Here is a 20,214-nt window from a genome sequence, read left to right as displayed (position 1 = left end):
GTGTATGGTTATTGTGTGTAGCTGCTCTATAGGATCACAGCTTGACACAAAGGCCCTAAAAAGGAGGCTAGGACCCACAAAATGGCGGCTGTTTCTCGCCTGATGATTCTGGAAGATCTAGAAAGCTGTGTGTATGGTTATTGTGTGTAGCTGCTCTATAGGATCACAGCTTGACACAAAGGGCCTAAAAAGGAGGAGGATAGGACCCACAGAATGGCGGCTGTTTCTCGCCTGATGATTCTGGAAGATCTAGAAAGCTGTGTGTACAGGTTATTGCGTGTAGCTGCTCTATAGGATCACAGCTCGACACAAAGGGCCTAAAAAGGAGGAGAATAGGACCCACAGAATGGCGGCTGTTTCTCGCCTGATGATTCTGGAAGATTTAGAAAGCTGTGTGTATGGTTATTGTGTGTATCTGCTCTATAGGATCATAGCTCGACACAAAGGGCCTAAAAAAGAGGAGGATAGGACCCACAGAATGGCAGCTGTTTCTCGCGTGATGATTCTGGAAGATCTAGAAAGCTGTGTGTATGGTTATTGCGTGTAGCTGCTCTATAGGATCACAGCTCGACACAAAGGGCCTAAAAAGGAGGAGAATAGGACCCACAGAATGGCATCTGTTTCTCGCGTGATGATTCTGGAAGATCTAGAAAGCTGTGTGTATAAGTTATTGCGTGTAGCTGCTCTAAAGGATCACAGCTCGACACAAAGGCCCTAAAAAGGAGGCTAGGACCCACAAAATGGCGGCTGTTTCTCGCCTGATGTCAGACATGAACGGCTGCATGATTAATTCCTGAAGCGATACGCATGGGACTTCAACATGTGGCCTCGCTGTGCATGTGGTCCAGCTATGGACCATCTTTCCATAACGGAACGATGCCTGATCATTACACACAACTGTATTGACTGATCTTCTCGCTGATGATGATTCACTCAACTGGTGGGTGGATGGAAGTGATTTCAAAGGTAGCATCAGTGTGTGTGTGTGTGTGTGTGTGTGTGTGTGCGTGTGTGTGGGTGTGTGTTAGTAGCGAGTGCTCTCACTGGTGTATAGCCTGCAGGAACTTCCGCTGGTGTTTGCGGACTCTGGAGTGGTCGATCTTCTTCATCAGCTTGGTATGCTTGTAGATGAGCCAGGTCTCCCTCAGCACGTTGGCCGCCGCGTTCTTTATCTGCTCCCAGACGACACAAACACACACACACACACACACACACACACACACATGCATGTAATCATTACAACAGGTCGCCCTTGGCAACAGGTTTGTCCGGCATTGATGCAGAGAGAAAACAACACTTAAGCATGGCGTCTTTTTCTTAAAGGCTGCCCTCGTTCTCAGTGTGTCATCACCACACACACACACACACACACACACACACACTAAACACACACACACACTACACACACCACGTTCCTTGCCAATGCTTTTCAAGTGCACATAAACAGCTCTCTCCTTCGGGACTTTTGGCAATGAAAGTCAAAGCGAGTATCTCCCTCGCTGATACAAAGCAGTACATCTAGCTATAATACCATAAAGTGTACATATGTATCTATCTGTAATGCAGTATATACTAGTCGTGTCACATGACACCCAACTCACAAGACGGGATCACATTTTAGCTTTTTAGTTTTCACATATTTATTGACCCACAAATTGACACTAAATGATATTATTGTTAACATTTGTTGATCCCAAATGAACCACTGTTACCATAATATATAATAATAATATTAATAAATATGATAATAATGCAATATTTCCTTTAATGCTCATATTTCACTCTGTAAAGCTGTGGAATTGCCGTTTGCCAGATGCATTTTTTCCTGGACAATTTATATTTTCTGTCAAACATTTGCAGCATTTCATGAAATTTTTTACCATTTTACGCTATTCGCTTTGTATTTGCTGTGCCGACCAAAGGTCACAGAAACGGGCGGCGGCCGTATGACTTACAAGAGGTCTCGCTCTGTTTGCCATTGTTCTATGAAGTGATTATTTTTCATTTCATTTGACACAGCTAGTAGACGCATATCTGCGATACAATACTGTGTACTCCACCGGATGGCAAGTAGAAGTACACGCTGGTGTTGCCGCTCCAGTCCAACGCGATGCTGAAATCAAGCTAAGTGACAGGATGGTTATTTCTCCTTATTTACTGCTCGGAAATGGGCTTCCGTGGCAATTATGTTTTATATAATTAGGACAGGAGATTGCTGAGATTTAAAAACAAAGCAGAGTCTTCCCTTTTGGAAAAGTAAGACTCAGCAATTAGCAGACTACAGACTACAGTCTTTGTGAAGGGACTTCGTATTCGTAGCAATAAAGGCTATTTAGTTCAGTGCCTGGTCAAAATATTAGGACCAGCTGAAACGTTTCTAGGATGGACCAGTGTTCCCAGTAGCCTCCTGGAAACGCTCCCGTCAAGAACGCTGGAGCTACTCATTACTGGGTAGGTGTTTTTTTACAGGGCTTTGTAGTCGAAATATGTCTATCCAATACAATGACAGCATTGTAGGCTAGCTGCTATTAACGGGCTTTCTCGTGGTATAATGCACAGAAAAAGGAAAGAAATATATGTTCATGTTTCACATAAAGATCGGGAATGATGGGCAGAATTCCCCAAAAAGTGCAGTTCCCCTTTAAAACCTCATTAAGTTGTAATTTCACGAGTAACCCACCCCGTAATTTACAATATATAACAAATTTAAAAGAAAAAAAATATTTGACAAAATCACGCTGTGAGGAAAAAAAGTACTAATTTTAAAAGCATAAAATCGCAATATTTCAAGTTGTAACATTACAAGAAAAAATTAGATATATAATTAAAAAAAGTCCTAATAATTCATCAGTGAAGTCACAGTAGTATCGATTTTTGAAGAGGAAAAGGGTTAAATAACAATAAAGCTGACTAAAAAACAAAAAAATGAAACTGTATTATGGAAAGCAGGAAGTGAACAAATGTAACAGTTACTGATTGTAAAAGTACCATATGGAGGGGTAGGATTTAATAAGCTTTGCTTCTTCCTACTCCTTTTGGACATGTGGAACTGGGAACTGATTATGTGATGCATTCAATTGTAATCATGTTCAAATGAAATAAAACCATTACCATTACCATTACAATGAGAACTGTTGTTGTTGAGTGAGACCAATTTGAAGCAACCGTATCCGACGTGCTCCCTGCTCAACTTCACCTAAAACGAAATCCCGTCGAACACATAAAACGGTGGTTTCTGTGACTCGGGACGACCGTTTTCTCAGCGCTTCCATAAAGGTATGGCTGAGGAACACCAAGCCTAGTAATTAATCAAAGGTTGCCACGCAATTACAAGAACGGCGACCGGCGCGGAGGTTATGTCGGCTATACCGCCGACAATCTGAGAGGATGTAAATTGAATGAGAGACTTCAAAGAGATGGCGAGCACTGAACAAAGAACCGTTACGCCCCGAGTCTGAGGAGCACAAAAGGAGCCCGGCAGCGTGGCTAATCAGCACCCGGCCGCTGCAGTCCAATATGCTGACAATACTGACCCTGGGTCTGCCATGATGGCCCTATAAATGTCCCCTAAACAACACAAGCATAGCCCGTCGTCATTGACAACCGCATCTTGCGTTCCACTTTGAATGATTCCTACCTGTCCATCTGTACACTTCATGTATTTTTAGCCCGTCCTTGTTAGCATCCTACTAGCTTGCTAATACAATGCTGTGAAAAAAGTCTTAAATGATCATCAAACAAACACAACTCAACACAATATGCAGTTTTTAGATGACATTTTAGCAGCAACAACTGCAATCAAGCCTTTGCGGTAACTTGCAATGAGTCTGTTGTCATTCAATTCAATTCAATTGTTGTCATTCAGTCCCTCAGCATCTCAATTGGATCCAGGTCAGGACTTGGACTAAGTCGCTCCCAAGTCTTGGGGAGCTTCAGCATAATTCAGGCTTACATTGATCACAGCTAGTTTTCAAGGTCCAGGTTCCAGACCACCACACTACCACCACCATATTTGACTTTTGGTGGTGAATTTCGTGCTGTATACAATTTGGACTGCATTGGGTCCACGGACCGGATAAAATTGCAGCACGGGCCAGATTTAGCCCCCAGGCCCGAGTTTGACACGCATAATTAGGATATATTAACCGAACTGGTCGTCTTAGAGGTTCAAGTGTTGTTTATTCCCTTTCTTCTGTGACCTGTTTGAATCCAAAGCCTCCACCTGAAGCCTCCACCTGAAGCCTCCACCACGTTTCTGTCCTGGCACATTAACATGCTCACTGGTCATCAATCTGCACGTCGTGTTTGTCACTTCGGTCATTAGAGCGAGATAAACGAGGGGTCGACGAGCTTGGTTTTTCTCACAACACCATCACTTTTCATCAAGACGGCCAGCAAGCGGAGACAAGTGGTGGAGGCCACTGCTAGGTTGTCCTCAACCGCTGGGAGTGGTTGAGGACCGGAGGTACTTGGGCACTCGGGGGTACCTACAACAGGCAGGTTTAAGCCGAAAAAACCACCACAAGTAATTACTAAAATTTATTTTAAAATGTGTTAAAATAAAGTTACATTTTGTCAATTTTTTGTGTCAAACTATTTCAACTTTCAGCGTGTAAAATCTTTATTTGAATTATTTCAATTAATTTAAATAAAATGGTAAAGATTTTACAATTAAATTTACAATTATTTAAAAATGTATTAAAGTAAAAACATTTTCTAATTGATTAATATCATTCTCCTAAAATGACAATTTTTTTCCATTTTTTGTTTCCAACTATTTCAACTTTGTATTTTAATGAGTAAAATTAATAAAAAATAAGTGTGAATTTTAATGTAATTACTAAAATTAATTTTAAAATGTGTTAAAACAAAGTTACATTTCTTCTTCAAATGTATTAATTAATTAAAAAACCACCACAAGGTGGCAGAAGTACACTTTATAAGAACTCGGCCTGTGTCTCTTCCGTTGAAATACCTTCTGTACTCTGACCTGCCCTGTGCCGGATATTGCACAACCCATATTTAATGTATTATTTAAAATTGTATAACTTTGTATTTGTTTTATTGTTCAACAATACATTTTATTTTCTATGCCGTTTCTCCTCATGAGGGTCCCGGGTATGCTGGAGCCTACCCCAGCTGACTACCCCAACCAGTCCAGAGTCTAATGTTCCATTTTCACTTGTTCTGTTTTTCCGTGTTGCTGCTCGTTGTGCCGCTTAAATCGCCCCTGAGGGATGAATCGAGTGTTTGAAATTGAAATTAGTCGCAATTTGAACCGCGACGCTAACACATCACCTGACGGAGGCGGAGTTCAAAGGTCTGACCCCATTGATGGCCGTCACATTATCACGCTATTTTCATCGTTTGTTTGGATCGGCGTCCAAAAGTCATGTTAGAAAGCTTGTAACCACGGAAACCAGACAACATTTGCATACGTACCCATGTGACACCGGTATTGGATGATGGCGAGAATGAGAGTGCATGTTCAAGAACGCCATTGTTTTGGCAGCCCTACTTGGAACTTCTAGCGAGCCCTAATCTGTGACACACACACACACACACACACGCGCGCTGTTGCCTGCAACTGTTTTTTTATTCAATTCCCGAAAGGGACTAAAGCAGCTTAGCGCCATTGATAAAGTTAAACGACTCGAAGATTGTGGCTAAATGAACTCCACAAGAAAGGAAAGAGGAATTGTCACAGCATATGGTTTGTTCCCGGGGAGCCATGTTGCCGCCATATGGTCAGTTTGGGGCAAATACCGGCCCCGCCCGCGTGGCACACGTTGTGGCGGGAACACGAGAGACCTGCTGCGTTGACGCGGCGTTGGGACGCACGTATGTGACGTGTGGATCCCTTCCCGCCTCCGTGACCTCTGCGTGTGTGTAATGAGGCGGTTCTCCGAAGAGAGCGGTCACCTTGCCTGGCTCGGCCGTGACCTTCCCAGGCACCGTGACCCCGGCGGCGTGTGATCATGTGATCATGCTTTTTCAGTCGTGTTTTTTTGTATGCAAATGAGCACATTTAAACGTGCACTTTAGCATATAATACAACATTTTTGACATGTATCACAATACCTTATGTGCAAGCCTAGAACCGGACCTGCTTGGAGAGTTTCGGAGACGTTATAATAATAGACGGCGCTACAACGGAATTCCATCACATCGAATTCTTGGCAGCCTCATGCTAGCAGTTTTTCAATATTTTAAAACAAAGTAAAACAAAGTGTGTTCATGTTTTACTTAAGCATTGTGGATCCATCCATCCATTTTCTACACCGCTTACCCTCACTGGGGTCGCCGTGGTACGCTGGAGCCTATCCCAGCTGTCTTGGGGCGAGAAGCGGGGTACCTCGCCCCGCTTTTACTCATGTTTTAACTGTGTATAAATGAATAAAAGTTGTATTTTAGCATATCTTTTACTCTGTTTACTTGTTTTTATTCAACTCCATTTTTCTGTAAAGTGTCTTTGAAGTGTATTTTGAAAAGCGCTATACAAATAAAATGTAGTATTATTATTATTATTATTATTATTACGCAGCGTTGTGGATGATGGGCAAAATTCCCCAGGAAGTGCAGTATTCCTTTAAGAATACGAGAACACGTCAACATAAACTTTGGCTATCATTTTGCATGGAGACTAAAAGTACTTCTAAAAAAAAAAAAAAGTACTTTATATATTGACATATTTCCAGGAAATGCTTCTAAGTGAGCGTATGAATATTGGACTTTAGAGTCAATCTTTCTATTTGGTTTGTTTATGCTACGGCGTGGACGCTAGCTATTACATCTCCAGGGATTAGACTGCTCCCGTTTGAGTAATGGCGCCAGCAGTGAAAGATGTCGCAGCATGTCGTCGCTTGGCGCTAACCCTCCCTACCGAAGCCGATGAATTAGCCGACGCTGCTGATTGGCGAGAGACATGAAAAAGCATAACGACTCGAGAAAACGGTGCCGTTTTTTTTTTTTTTTACACGGACAGTAGCGTCTTGCTTGAATGATCACGGTGGTTTTAATTGACATTGTGGAGGAGACGCGGCACTAATTTAGCAAGCCTCGATGAAAGGCGCCCTGAGTCCTCCACTGCCAGGAGGACCATGAAAGTGTTCAGGGAGGACTGGCGGCGAAGCCCCGAACGAGGCGCCGGGAGCCATTTAGACAAAGCTTTCATACACTGCGTGGAGACCAGGCCTAACATCACACAAGAGCGATTAAAAGCTGGCAGCATCCACTCAGGGGTTACGCTAACTGTTATCAATTAAGATCTTCAATCCCATTAAAGGAAGATGAACACTTGGCTGAGCTGAAATTAACCCTGTGCACTGAGCGTCATCCTCGCTGATACAACTCTGCATCCTAATGGACGTGAACGTGTTGCTGCTGGATGTTCATATTTCCGAGTAACACTGTAACACTGAATAAATTTGCAAAAATTACTTTTATAGTTCATGGCGCGACTCAAGACAAGCTAGCTGTCGCTGTCGCTAACATTTCCGGCAGTGACGTCATCGAGATGACAGCTCTCAGCTAAAGCAGCGTAAACAAACACTCCTCCAGGTAGATCGTCGACTTGCTTCAGTAAATTTGTCATCAAATTAGTAGTCATGCCAGAACGTGTTGCTGCTGGATGTTCATATTTCCGAGTAACACTGAACAATAAATTAGCAAAATTTACTTCTATAGTTCATGGCGCCACTCAAGACAAGCTAGCTGTCGCTGTCGCTAACATTTCCGGCAGTGATGTCATCGAGATGACAGCTCTCAGCTAAAGCAGCGTAAACAAACACTCCTCCAGGTAGATCGTCGACTTGCTTCAGTAAATTTGTCATCAAATTAGTAGTCATGCCAGAACGTGTTGCTGCTGGATGTTCATATTTCCGAGTAACACTGAACAATAAATTAACAAAATTTACTTCTATAGTTCATGGCGCCACTCATGACAAGCTAGCTGTCCGGCAGTGACGTCATCGAGACGACGGCTCTCAACCAAAGCAGCGTAAACAAACTCCAAGTAGATTGTGGAATTGCTTCAGTCTATTTGTCATCACATTAGTAGTCATGCCAGAACGTGTTGCTGCCGGATGTTCACGTTTCCGAGTAACACTGCAAGTTTGTTTTCTTTTCCAAACAGGAAGGTTTCATTGATGACTGCTTTGAAGGAATTCGCTAGCAGTGATGTAGCTATACATTTCTTTGTTTTGTGCAAGAGGTGATGACGCAACTGCGCACTGGAAGAGATCATGTTTGGTGCCGTTTTAAGCTCTCAAAAATGTCCACAAGGTGACAGAAACGTATTTTATAAGAGCATCTTTCCCATTTAATAAGCGCTCCACAGCAAGCAGGAAGCCAAGCGGAAATGATGCGGGTCGCAAAAGGCCCCCGAGCCACACTTTGGACACCCCAGCTCCAAAGCCACAACCTCGTTTGAGTACAACTAACAACTTTTTGGAGATTTTTTTGTGTTGCTATAAAAGTGTGGAAAACTTGCAATGCACGAAAAAGGAGGCTGTTTGATTGATTGTTATTATTGATTGGAAGTCTTTCCAGTCGAGATAATGAAGTCATGTGACCGGTCCAGTATGTCTGTTCCGGTGACCACCATCTACGGGACCCTGTATCAGACCCCAACAAGGAGACCAAGACTGCCTAAGTCTATTTTCTATTTTTAACAAACGGGGCGGTGTTGCTCACTGCAGTTGGATGACGCCATGGCGTCTCCCTCCAGCGTATTTCCATGTGTGTGTATAAAACGGAGGAACTCCGGGAATCCCCCCCCCCCCGCTCCACTAGGATCTCAATAATGCATAAGGAACCGGGTTGTGTATGTGTGTATTTCCACTAACGGAGACTCGCCACTAAAGGATACTTTCCCTTAAATCTTACACCGCTGCGATCCCTGACGGAGACGTTAGCCTGTAAAACCTGGCCTCCTTATCTGCCCCAGACCTTAGACCTCCTGATAATGGTCCCGTATTGACGGCAAACACAGACCGTATCAGCAGCATGCTCCAATAGCCACGGGCCGCACTAATTGGCAATCTATTCTTGTTAATTCATTAAAAGAGGACACCATTTCACTGACAGCATGTGTGTGTTATTCTGTGTATTCCCGCATGTATGTACAGTGTGTGTGTGTGTGTGTGTGTGTGTGTGCGTGCAGCAGGATGGACAGGATGCCGGGGGAGTCTATTGTTGCATTATTCATCATTAAAGCCTTGAGTGATTGTGTTCTCCCGTTGAGCCGGGATGACGGCGAAAGGCCCCGTCACATGTAAATCAATGTGCATACAACGGCGGCCATCATTAGCCGCTTTGTAATGGAGGGCAGCAGACAATTACCGCCGCATAAGCCCGAGACCCTTTGAAGAAGAAATGTCACCGTGCACGTCGAACACGGGAATACGCCTCCGCGGTCGCAAATTGAGATTACGTTACGAGACCCGTTTAAGTCCGAGCACTTCGGATTGGCTGACTCAACATAAGCGAGGGGTGTCCAAACCTTCTCCACCACGGCCACTTTGATATTAGGATGGATTTTTTTTACACTTTTATTTCAACATTTATAGATATTTAAAGTATGTTATTATTAGTTACTAGTATCAACATTTCTACATCTTTACATTTTTGCTAAATTTTTCCCATTTTGCTGAATTTTTTTGGATTAATTTTCTTTCTACAATGTGCCATGGGCCAAAAAAAAAAACAAAAAAACGCAGGCCGCACGTTGGACACCCTTGGAATAATCAGTCGTGGAAGCCAAAACTAAAAATAGGTACTTTTTGTTGGGTGTTGCGGGCCCCACCTGGGGGTGCACAAGAAGCAGCCAACGTGTACACATTTATAGTACTCAACATGCAGTTTGACTCTTGAATATTCATTTTCATACATATTATCATATTTAGATCCCTTAGGCATTAAAACATACCATGGAACTGTTTGAATGACTTAAAGAATGCTAACATGCTAATGTTAGCATGCTGACATCAAGTGTTTGTATAAATGCCAACCTCTGAAAATGCTAAAAAAATTAGCATGCTAACATAATTATGCTAATTAGCAACACCTAGCATGATGGTGCTAAGTGAAAACAAATAAAAATGTTACTATGCAAATGTTAGCATGCTAGTAATGCTAATATGAGAACATTAGCATGCTAATAGTGTTTCCTGAAATGATGTAACATTCCTGCTCGGCAAAAGAATGAATTTGAGTATTCCAGCCAACATAAATGAGCACCAAACCTGCAGGGATGGATTAGCAGGGGGAGGATGTGGAAGAGGTTCAGCTCATTTGAAACGACAATAATGAGAATAAAAAAAAAAACCGTGTGCCGTACGCCCTCCAAATGGCTGGAAGGTTAACTTTGGTTTATTTAGCCGTGAATCAGCAGCACGGGATGCTGCTGCTGGGAGCTCATTCATGTAAGCAAGCCAAGAACAAGACAAGTTAGTTGATGATAAAACACGCGGCATGGAACACGGATGGCCAAAGGACCCCTCAGGACCCCTCAGGACCCCTCAGGACCCCTCAGGACCCCTCAGGACCCCCCGGTGAGAGTCTCTCTCTTCCTGGCTGGAATGTGTGAAGTCATTGATCATCCCTCCTCGCTCCGCCTGTCACATAGCCCATATATCCATAATGTACGCTACATATTTGATACGCCGGCTATTTTTAAAACCTGGGTCTTTCAATTGGATGAAAAATTGAAAAGGGCCAGAAGAGGGAGTGAGAGGGGGCAGGGGGACGGAAAGAAGTGGCAGAGATGAGGAAGGGAAGGGAAGGGAAGGGAAGGGATGGAAAGGAAAGGAAAGGAAGGGAAAGGAAGGGATGGAAAGGAAAGGAAAGGAAGGGAAAGGAACGGAATGGAAAGGAAGGGAACGGAAAGGAAATGAACGGAACGGAAATGAAAGAAAATGAACGGAAAGGGAAGGAAAAGAACGGAAAGGAAAGGAAATGAACGGAAAGGAAAGGAAATGAACGGAAAGGAACGGAACAGAAAGGAAAAGAATGGAACGGAAAGGAACGGAAAGGAAATGAACAAAAAGGAAAGGAATGGAATGGAACGGAAAGGAAATGAAAGGAAAGGAAATGAACGGAAAGGAAAGGAAAGGAGCGGAAAGGAAAGGAAATGAACGGAAAGGAACGGAACAGAAAGGAATGGAACGGAAAGGAACGGAAAGGAACGGAACGGAAAGGAACGGAAAGGAAATGAACAGAAAGGAAAGGAATGGAATGGAACGGAAAGGAATGGAAAGGAAATGAAAGGAAAGGAAAGGAAATGAAAGGAAAGGAAAGGAAATGAACGGAAAGGAATGGAAAGGAAAGGAAAGGAAAGGAACGGAAAGGAAATAAACAGAAAGGAAAGGAATGGGATGGAATGGAACGGAAAGGAATGGAAAGGAAATGAACAGAAAGGAAAGGAATGGAAAGGAAATGAAAGGAAAGAAAATGAACGAAAAGGAAAGGAAAGGAAAGGAAAGGAACGGAAAGGAAAGGAAATGAACAGAAAGGAAAGGAATGGAATGGAATGGAACGGAAAGGAATGGAAAGGAAATGAAATGAAAGGAAAGGAAAGGAAATGAACGGAAAGGAAAGGAAAGGAACGGAAAGGAAAGGAAATGAACAGAAAGGAAAGGAAAGGAAAGGAAAGGAAAGGAAAGGAAAGGAAAGGAAAGGAATGGAAAGGAAAGGAAATGAACAGAAAGGAAAGGAAAGGAAAGGAAAGGAAATGAACAGAAAGGAAAGGAAAGGAAAGGAAAGGAATGGAAAGGAAATGAATGGGAAGGAATGTAAAAAGAAAGAAAAGAAAAGAGAGAAGGGAAGGGAAGGGAAGGGAAGGGAAGGGAAGGGAAGGGAAAGGAAAGGAAGGGAAAGGCGGTGACAGATTGAATGGAGAGTCATAAAGGGAATTACAGTAAGGGATACTAATGTCACACTTATGGAAAAAAAGGGGAGGGGGGCGGGGGGGGGCAGCGGATAGAAAAAGATCCGTGACGGAAAGCAATAGAGACGTTGGTCCAGTGCAAGATTCCCGGAGATGACCTTTTATTGCCGCCACTCTCTAAAATAACACGGCACTCCGTCACAGGGACGCTGACTGGGATGTTGCCGTGGCGCCCAAAAGGACAAGCTGTCAATCCCCCGTTATCGTGCAAAACACCCCAAGGGATCGAGTGTTCATACGTGAGCTTCCCTCCATCCAAACCCTGTGACGCGTCTAAACGCGTCTAAACACACTCGACGTAAAATGATGCCTTCAGGTGCACGGCTGCTGCAAACACATCTTGTAATATGCTAGATTTGAGACCCCAATATGGCGGAACCTTGGTTAGCATCATTATTCATTCCAGAACATCTGATGGTGACCCAAACAGAACGTAAAAGTCCCCCTCATGCACCCCCGTGGTGACAGCACACCAGGTCTTACGCACCCTCTTGGTGAGCTGCGTGTCCATCATGAAGTTGTGTACGTGCTTCTCGGCCTTGGTCAGCTCCAGCTTCCTGGCTACCACGGCAACCACCAGAGCGGTGCAGCCGGCACCCTGGAAGCGGGGAGGAGGAAACTGAGTCAGCGGCTACGGAGGAGGAATTGGGTAATTTCACTTTGCAAATTCAACAAAATGAGTGAAGGGAAACATGAGGAAGAAGTGGTAGCGGGGGGGATTTGGATTAGGACGGAGAATTGTGTTTGTCGTGTCGCCGAAGCAAGCCAAGTCTATTTTCTCTTCCCATCCATCTGGCGTGAGATCCGTCCTCCTATATCGCTCCAGCGTGCGGCTGACAAACATGGCCGGTCCGGCTGCAAAGAGCATCACGGATTGACACCCCATAATGTCACGCAATGACATTCCGCCAATCCAAACGACTCGGTGCCGGTCTTCCGACGGCCCGCTGGCGCAGACGAAGACGAAGACAGACTTGGTTAACTTTCAGATGAGATGTTTTCCAACAGGGAACGCCGTGAAGGGGAGAGGAACGAGGGAGGGAAAGATAAAGGCAGCGCGGCGCCATGAGCGCATACAAATGGGAAAGTGGGGATGAATCCGGGAGCAACACGGCCAATGTTAATGAGGTCACATGACTCCTGATAAGTCCTGAATGAAGATAACGTGCTAATGAAAACGTATGGAAGTCCATGTGTATCCACTCTATTTGTGTTTATTCCGAAGCGATGAATAAAATATGACATCCATGTTGCCGCTTCGGCGGAACGAGCCCTTGATGAAATGCAGTACAATATGTACGAGTACAGCGTGCGTCTCTATGCTCTCGAACAGCATGGCGCTGATTGTTTGATGCCGTCATGGTGCGTGTGTGTGTGTGAGGGGGCGACGCCCACGTCTGTCGGATTCCGCCGGGGTTCCCTGAGCTATCGCCGTAGACGGACTGCCGCAAGCCGCTGTGATTTGTTTTCCCTGGCTGGCTGCGTTATGCTGATTCTCGGTCAGGAAAGTGGGAGATACCATTTGGGCCAGTGGGTGACATTTACTCACCATAACTCATATCGGTTGTTTTAGCTTCAAGTGGGAACAACAAGTAAAAAACAGAAGTAGTAGGTTCCTTCTGGATCCACCACTGAAGGCTACTGCTTATCCTCACTATAACAGGGGTATGCTGGAGCCTATCCCAGACAAAACTAAGGCTTATCTCATCAACAAAGTTATTTTTCCTGCAAATATCTGGCACTAAAAAGCTAAAAAAATAAAAAGATGTGACCAAAGTGTGAATTTGGAGAAAAATCCGGGAATGTGTTTGGGTACGGACGCAAAAAAACGGAGTTCTAGGATTCCAAACGCCACTGCCTCGGACAAAGTATGACCTGTGTTTACATCAGAAACAACATGGATGCCCTCAGGGCCGTGTTGGTTGTCGCCATTTTTTCTTGCTTGAGGTCGCCCACTTTTTCACTCAAACAACCAAAGCCTCACTATTAGTTTTATTTACATTTTTTTTTACAATATTTTCCCCAAATTATGACCTTATTTTGTTTGTTTTTAATAATATTTACGTGTTTTTGTTTGTTGTTTTGGTCTTGTGTCAGGAAGCAGCTGATTGGCCCCGCCCCTTCCTGGAGCATCCGGTCTAAATGTTCTCGCCGGCTCTCGCCTTCCGCCCTCCACTCTCGGCACTCTGCCTTGGTTTGTGGCAGACTGGGTTCCACGTCGCCACGCCGCAGGGCCCTCAGCTGCTTGGTGGTGCTGACTGCTGGCGTCACGCTGAGCAGCAGGCTGCTTTTTCTCTTCTTCTGCTACTTTAGCGTTCGCGTCGGTCCCGGTGTCACCGGCTGTCTTGTTTTCGCTTCGTTTAGGGAATTGGTTGTGTTTTCTTAGCGTGGCGGTGAGGTGGCAGGACGGCAGGGTTGACGCAGGGTTCGCACCTCAACGTCCTTTTGTTTGTTTTCAACCTACGGATCTTCTAATAGGCTTCTGCTATCGCTAGGTTGTCTGCTGCTATTCAGAACCAAACGCCTTCTACCTACCTACCAACCAATGTCAACTGGCTCCTGGTAACGCCGGCAAAAATTTAGTTTGGCGGCAAGAAAATTTCAGAAATGTTTAAAATTTTTGTTGTACCACTGGCATCAAGCAATTGGCGCGAAGGGACCACCAAGTGGAACCAAATGTCACAAACAATCCGCCTATTGGAATCCATTGGAATGTAATGGCGCGAGCCAAGTTGCCCCAATGATGCCAGGAGTTCACTGGGCCGGCGCCAGTTGGTGCCAGTTGGAGCCAATCACATCATCTTTGGCGCCAACTGGCACCAACTGGCGCCGGGCTAGGAGTCCACTGGTCCGGCACCGGTTGGCGCCAATCACATCATCTTTGGCGCCAACTGGCACCAACTGGCGCCGGCTAGGAGTCCACTGGGCCGGCACCAGTCGGTGCCACTCGGCGCCAATCACATCATCTTTGGCGCCAACTGGCACCAACTGGCGCCGGCTAGGAGTCCACTGGTCCGGCACCGGTTGGTGCCAATCACATCATCTTTGGCGCCAACTGCCACCAACTGGCGCCGGCTAGGAGTCCACTGGGCCGGCACCAGTCGATGCCACTCGGCGCCAATCACATCATCTTTGGCGCCAACTGGCACCAACAGGCGCCGGGCTAGGAGTCCACTGGTCCGGCACCGGTTGGCGCCAATCACATCATCTTTGGCGCCAACTGGCACCAATCACATCATCTTTGGCGCCAACTGGCACCAACTGGCGCCGGCTAGGAGTCCACTGGGCCGGCACCAGTCGATGCCACTCGGCGCCAATCACATCATCTTTGGCGCCAACTGGCACCAACAGGCGCCGGGCTAGGAGTCCACTGGTCCGGCACCAGTTGGCGCCAATCACATCATCTTTGGCGCCAACTGGCACCAATCACATCATCTTTGGCGCCAACTGGCACCAACTGGCGCCGGCTAGGAGTCCACTGGGCCGGCACCAGTCGATGCCACTCGGCGCCAATCACATCATCTTTGGCGCCAACTGGCACCAACAGGCGCCGGGCTAGGAGTCCACTGGGCTGGCGCCAGTCGGTGCCGGTTGGCGCCAATCACATCATCTTTGGCGCCAACTGGCACCAACTGGTACTGGTACATAAAGCATCCATTTTTGCTGCTATTAATGTTTTATGATACGCGATGGTCAGACTCGTACAGTAGAACCGGTTTAAGTTGACAACCCTCGGATTGGCAGACTTGTGTCGCCGTAAGCGGTTGTCGAGGAAAAAGTCGAGAAGAAACCATCTTTGGTACGATGCCAAATGCTTTGTCCGTTTTATTGGTTTTCACGTCATCCCAAATCTGATTTAGCGAAAGCGACGATGACGTAAACGTTAACACTTCAACACATGTTGACATAAACGGACCAATCCGTCATCGAAACGACGCCCGCGAGTCTCCAATTTCATGTCGACGTCAACTCAAGGCGACACATCAGTCAGACTCAGGTCACATTTTTTTTCACTTTGGACTGGGCAGTATCCTTAACGCCTCGCAACTGGACTTGGACTTGGGCATCAGTTACACGGGACTTGACTCGGACTTCAGCGAACGCATCAGCACGACAATACTTGTTATTGTTAATACTTGAATAATGTACTGCACTTTGTCCAAGTTAGCAGTAGCGTGGAAACGGCCTGCACTTGCAGAATGCTTCATCATCCTGCTGCCCGTGCAAACACCTGCACCACCCTCAGGTAGCCTTGGGGCACAGACGGAATCCTTGCGTTGCCATGGTAATGACTGCAGCAATCTTCACTGTATAAACTCATTACAAGAACGCCAAGGAGGCTTTTTATTTTGCCCCCCCCTCAACCTGTCACCCGACGCACGACCTTTTATTTCCTTTGCCTCGTAGACTCAAGCATCACCTTGGTCTCTGGTAGCCACGCCCTCATCACTCCGCTGATGAGCGGTAAAAAAATAAACCACTTTGGAAACGCTGATGAATGTTGGAAGTATCAACGGCGTCCTTGTTTTGGGACCACGTGTTTAGTTTGACGTACCGCTTTATCATCTGGCGACTCGATTACATCGGATTTACCACCGCGATGCAAATATGCTTAGATTCGAAATACATTTTATGGACGAATTGCTTAGCGTTGATTAAAAATGAATAAAGCAAAGCCGTTTTTACACGAGGGCCTTATACATAAATAATAAAGCAATTTGACATTGATTATTAAAGGGGATCTATTATGCTTTTCCCCTTTTCTGACCTAGGAATGTTGTTGTTACAATGTTGGATTCTTGTGTTAAACGATGCCAAAGCGTCCGATAATGAGGCTTGCACATTTCGAAGCTCCGCACGCTTTGACTGACAGCAATCGTATGTATGGCTAAAATATTCATAAAATATAGCTAAAATATTACGCCCCTCTCAAAATGTTGCAGTATGCACCTTACAATCTTGTTTTAAGACAGTGGGCACGATTGTGCATCGGTCACGGACGGTGTTGACCTTACAATCTTGTTTTAAGACAGCGGGCACAATCATGCATCGGTCACAGACGGTGTTCACCTGACAATCTTGTTTTAAGACAGCAGGCACGATCTTGCATCGGTCACAGACGGCGTTCACCTGACAATCTTGTTTTAAGACAGTGGGCACGATCTTACAATCTTGCTTTAAGACAGCGGGCACGATCGTGCATCGGTCGCAGACGGTCTTCACCTTATAATCCTGTTTTAAGACAGCGGGCACGATCGTGCATCGGTCACAGACGGTGTTCACCTTACAATCCTGTTTTAAGACAGCGGGCACGATCGTGCATCCGTCACAGACGCTGTTCACCTTACAATCCTGTTTTAAGACAGCGGGCACGATCGTGCATCAGTCACAGACGGCGTTCACCTTACAATCTTGTTTTAAGACAGCGGGTACGATTGTGCATCGGTCACAAACGGCGTTCACCTGACAATCTTGTTTTAAGACAGCGGGCACGATCGTGCATCGGTCGCAGACGGTGTTCACCTTATAAGCCTGTTTTAAGACAGCGGGCACGATCGTGCATCGGTCACAGACGGTATTCACCTTACAATCCTATTTTAAGACAGCGGGCACGATTGTGCATCAGTCACAGATGTTTTTTTTTTTGTCTGCTCGCTCCCCGCCGACATGATGCCTGTCGCAACCGTGGGCTGCCTCACTTACTTGTTTAACATCCTTTTTTAAAAGATGTCGACACGCTTTCCTCGACAAATGGACTGTTGCCGGGAGCCTGGCGAGGCTCCTACGTGAATAATTGCTCATGCTCAATTATTCCCGTTCAGTACACTCATTAAAAGTACATGTACTTGTAAGAAAATAACACTTTAAAAGCTTCTCCGCTAGGAATTTGCATCCTTTTGTTGTACCCGGGAGAAAGACGGCGCTCGCTTCACTTTGACGCCAAATCGTCGTGTCGTTCGGGAGGCTAATACGATTATGTAACACATTAAAAAAAATGCACGGTTCCCAATCGAGGCGTGCCCCCACTGCGCGGCGTCGCTTTAGCGGCGCACAGCCGCTCATTAGTCGCCGTGTGTTACACGTCCTCCGAGAGCAGCCATGTTTCATTTCAATCCCATTTCCTCCGCGCGACCTCGTTGGAACCGTCGACCGCCACCATTTCTGGCACTTGAAAGGACTTGTTGAAGAAAAAGGAACGGAGAGCAGCAGGATGGGTTGGAGGTGAACGGAAGCAAAGTGATGGGCAGGAGACGAGAAGATTTGGAGGAGGAGGATGGACAGAGAGGAACATGTGATGAAAGACGGAACGGCGGAGTGAAGAGGAGCGAGACCGCCAAGCTGAGAGTGGGAGGATGCGACACCCTGAATCGGTGGCACCTTCATTATGTAACGAGTACATGCACACGCACGCACATTAATGAACGACTCTTGTTGGTGGCACCGAGAAACCGACACGAGGGCAGTCCGATTCCGCACCGGGGTGCCCGTGTGACACAAACCGCACGCAATATAATCTGTCGACCTTTGAAGACGGCGAGGACAAGAGAGAGAGAGAGAGAGGGCGAGAGAGCCGCGGGCGGCGAATGTACTGACCATGATTCCGGTGAGCAGACACACTCCTTTGCCACAGTAGGTATGAGGGACCATGTCTCCGTAGCCGATGGACAGGAAAGTGATGGAGATCAGCCACATGGCTCCCAGGAAGTTGCTGGTCACGTCCTGAGCATCGTGATACCTGCAGGACGTTATGACGTACAGGATTAGATTAGCCGTCGCTTCGGTTCTCAAGCATCGTCTGGGAATGAATCAGTGACCGTTCGGAATGGCCGCCCGGCGGCGCTGGAGCCGCCTCGTTCGGTTGATGGAGAATCGGGAGCCCGAGGCGGAACCAGTCACCGGGGCCCTCTACATCCTTGAAGCAACGTCATCGGTTTTCCTGCATTTTTTGAATACGTAATAAAAATAATAGGGCGGCACGGCGGTCTCACAGCTAGGAGACCAGGGTTCAATTCCACCCTCGGCCATCTCTGTGTGGAGTTTGCATGTTCTCCATGTTCTCATGTTCGTGCATGCGTGGGTTTTCTCCGGGTACTCCGGTTTCCTCCCACATTCCAAAAACATGCTAGGTTAATTGGCCACTCCAAATTGTCCATAGGTATGAATGTGAGTGTGAATGGTTGTTTGTCTATACGTATGTGCCCTGTGATATGTGCCCCGCCTCTCGCCCGAAGACAGCTGGGATGGGCTCCAGCACCCCCCGCGAAACTCGTGAGGAAAAAGTATATAGTTAATAAAAATAATAAGAATTATTTCCTGTATTCTCCATCCGGGAGTGGCTTCCACAACGCTCACTTTGGGGCCCGAATCCGCTTCTCCGACGATAAAAGTAATAGCATATTTGTCCTTGAATTCGTCAATGATAGAAATGATGGAATCATGCCGACGGGAATACTAAAAAGGAATACTATTTTTATGTTTCTCTTAATTCATAAAATAGGATTTTTAACGCAGAGCATCGTCCATCTATCGTTTTTCAGCCGGGAGTATAACACAAAGCTGCAGCTCCATGACTTCCAATGTGTGTGCGCGACACGCAACACTGTTACCATAGCAACCAACCTGCTGCAGATCACACACAATGTTGTCATGTCAAAAAAAATAATAATAATATTCGTACACGTACGCTATACGGCCTTGAATTTCAGTTTGCTGGTTCTGTTCCATGAGAATGTGGCCTTGCTAGTGGGTCCCCCCCCCGTCCCCCGAGTTTGGCTCGGAGAGGCCGGAAGGGGATGTTGAATGCCCCCCCAAACCAAAACAAAGGCTTCCCACCAGCAGGGCACTTATGGAGTTTCATTCATTCATTTTCTACCACTTTTTCCCTTTCCCACGAGGGTCGCCGGGGGGGGGGGGGGTGCTGGAGCCTGTCCCAGCTGTCTTCGGGTGAGAGGGTTTCCACATTTGTAGCCGACTGGCACATACTCTATTTTAGCTTTTATTTTAAGATGTGTAGCGAAGCCTACTTTTATAGGAGCAGTGGAAGGTGACTGATTATTGAGATCTTGTCTAAACGACAGACGGTTGGTGGGAACCAACGACAGCGACACTCGTCTCGGTCAGTCTCATTCTGTTGAAACCATGGCCCATGTTCACTGGAGACGTGTGTGTATTGGGAATTCATTTTCATTTGTTTTTTTCCGTCATGGATCATGGAAATCATGGAAACCCGCGTCCTAAAAAGCGAGGCCCATGAGAGCGTTCCGTCA

The 20,214-nt window shown here is 46.0% G+C and overlaps 1 protein-coding gene across 2 annotated transcripts in view; it reads right to left on the bottom strand.

Annotated features, from left to right (window-relative positions):
• The window catches only part of kcnn3 (potassium intermediate/small conductance calcium-activated channel, subfamily N, member 3), a 58,388-nt gene that overhangs the window by 7,018 nt on the left and 31,156 nt on the right, over positions 1 to 20,214 (bottom strand). For both annotated transcript variants that reach the window (XM_058084836.2, XM_058084838.2), the window contains 3 exons: positions 18,542 to 18,683; positions 12,435 to 12,545; positions 1,045 to 1,172 (listed from right to left, as the gene is read on the bottom strand). In XM_058084836.2, coding sequence (XP_057940819.2) covers positions 1,045 to 1,172; positions 12,435 to 12,545; positions 18,542 to 18,683 — 381 coding nt within the window. The remainder of the gene's footprint in view (positions 1 to 1,044; positions 1,173 to 12,434; positions 12,546 to 18,541; positions 18,684 to 20,214) is intronic.

This window comes from Doryrhamphus excisus, linkage group LG17 (assembly GCF_037039965.1).
Source record: "Doryrhamphus excisus strain RoL-2023G ecotype Guam linkage group LG17, RoL_Dexc_Guam_v1.1, whole genome shotgun sequence".
Taxonomy (NCBI): domain Eukaryota; kingdom Metazoa; phylum Chordata; class Actinopteri; order Syngnathiformes; family Syngnathidae; genus Doryrhamphus; species Doryrhamphus excisus.
The sequence above is the reverse complement of the archived record's forward strand: the minus strand, read 5'-3'. Positions and strand labels throughout refer to the sequence as shown.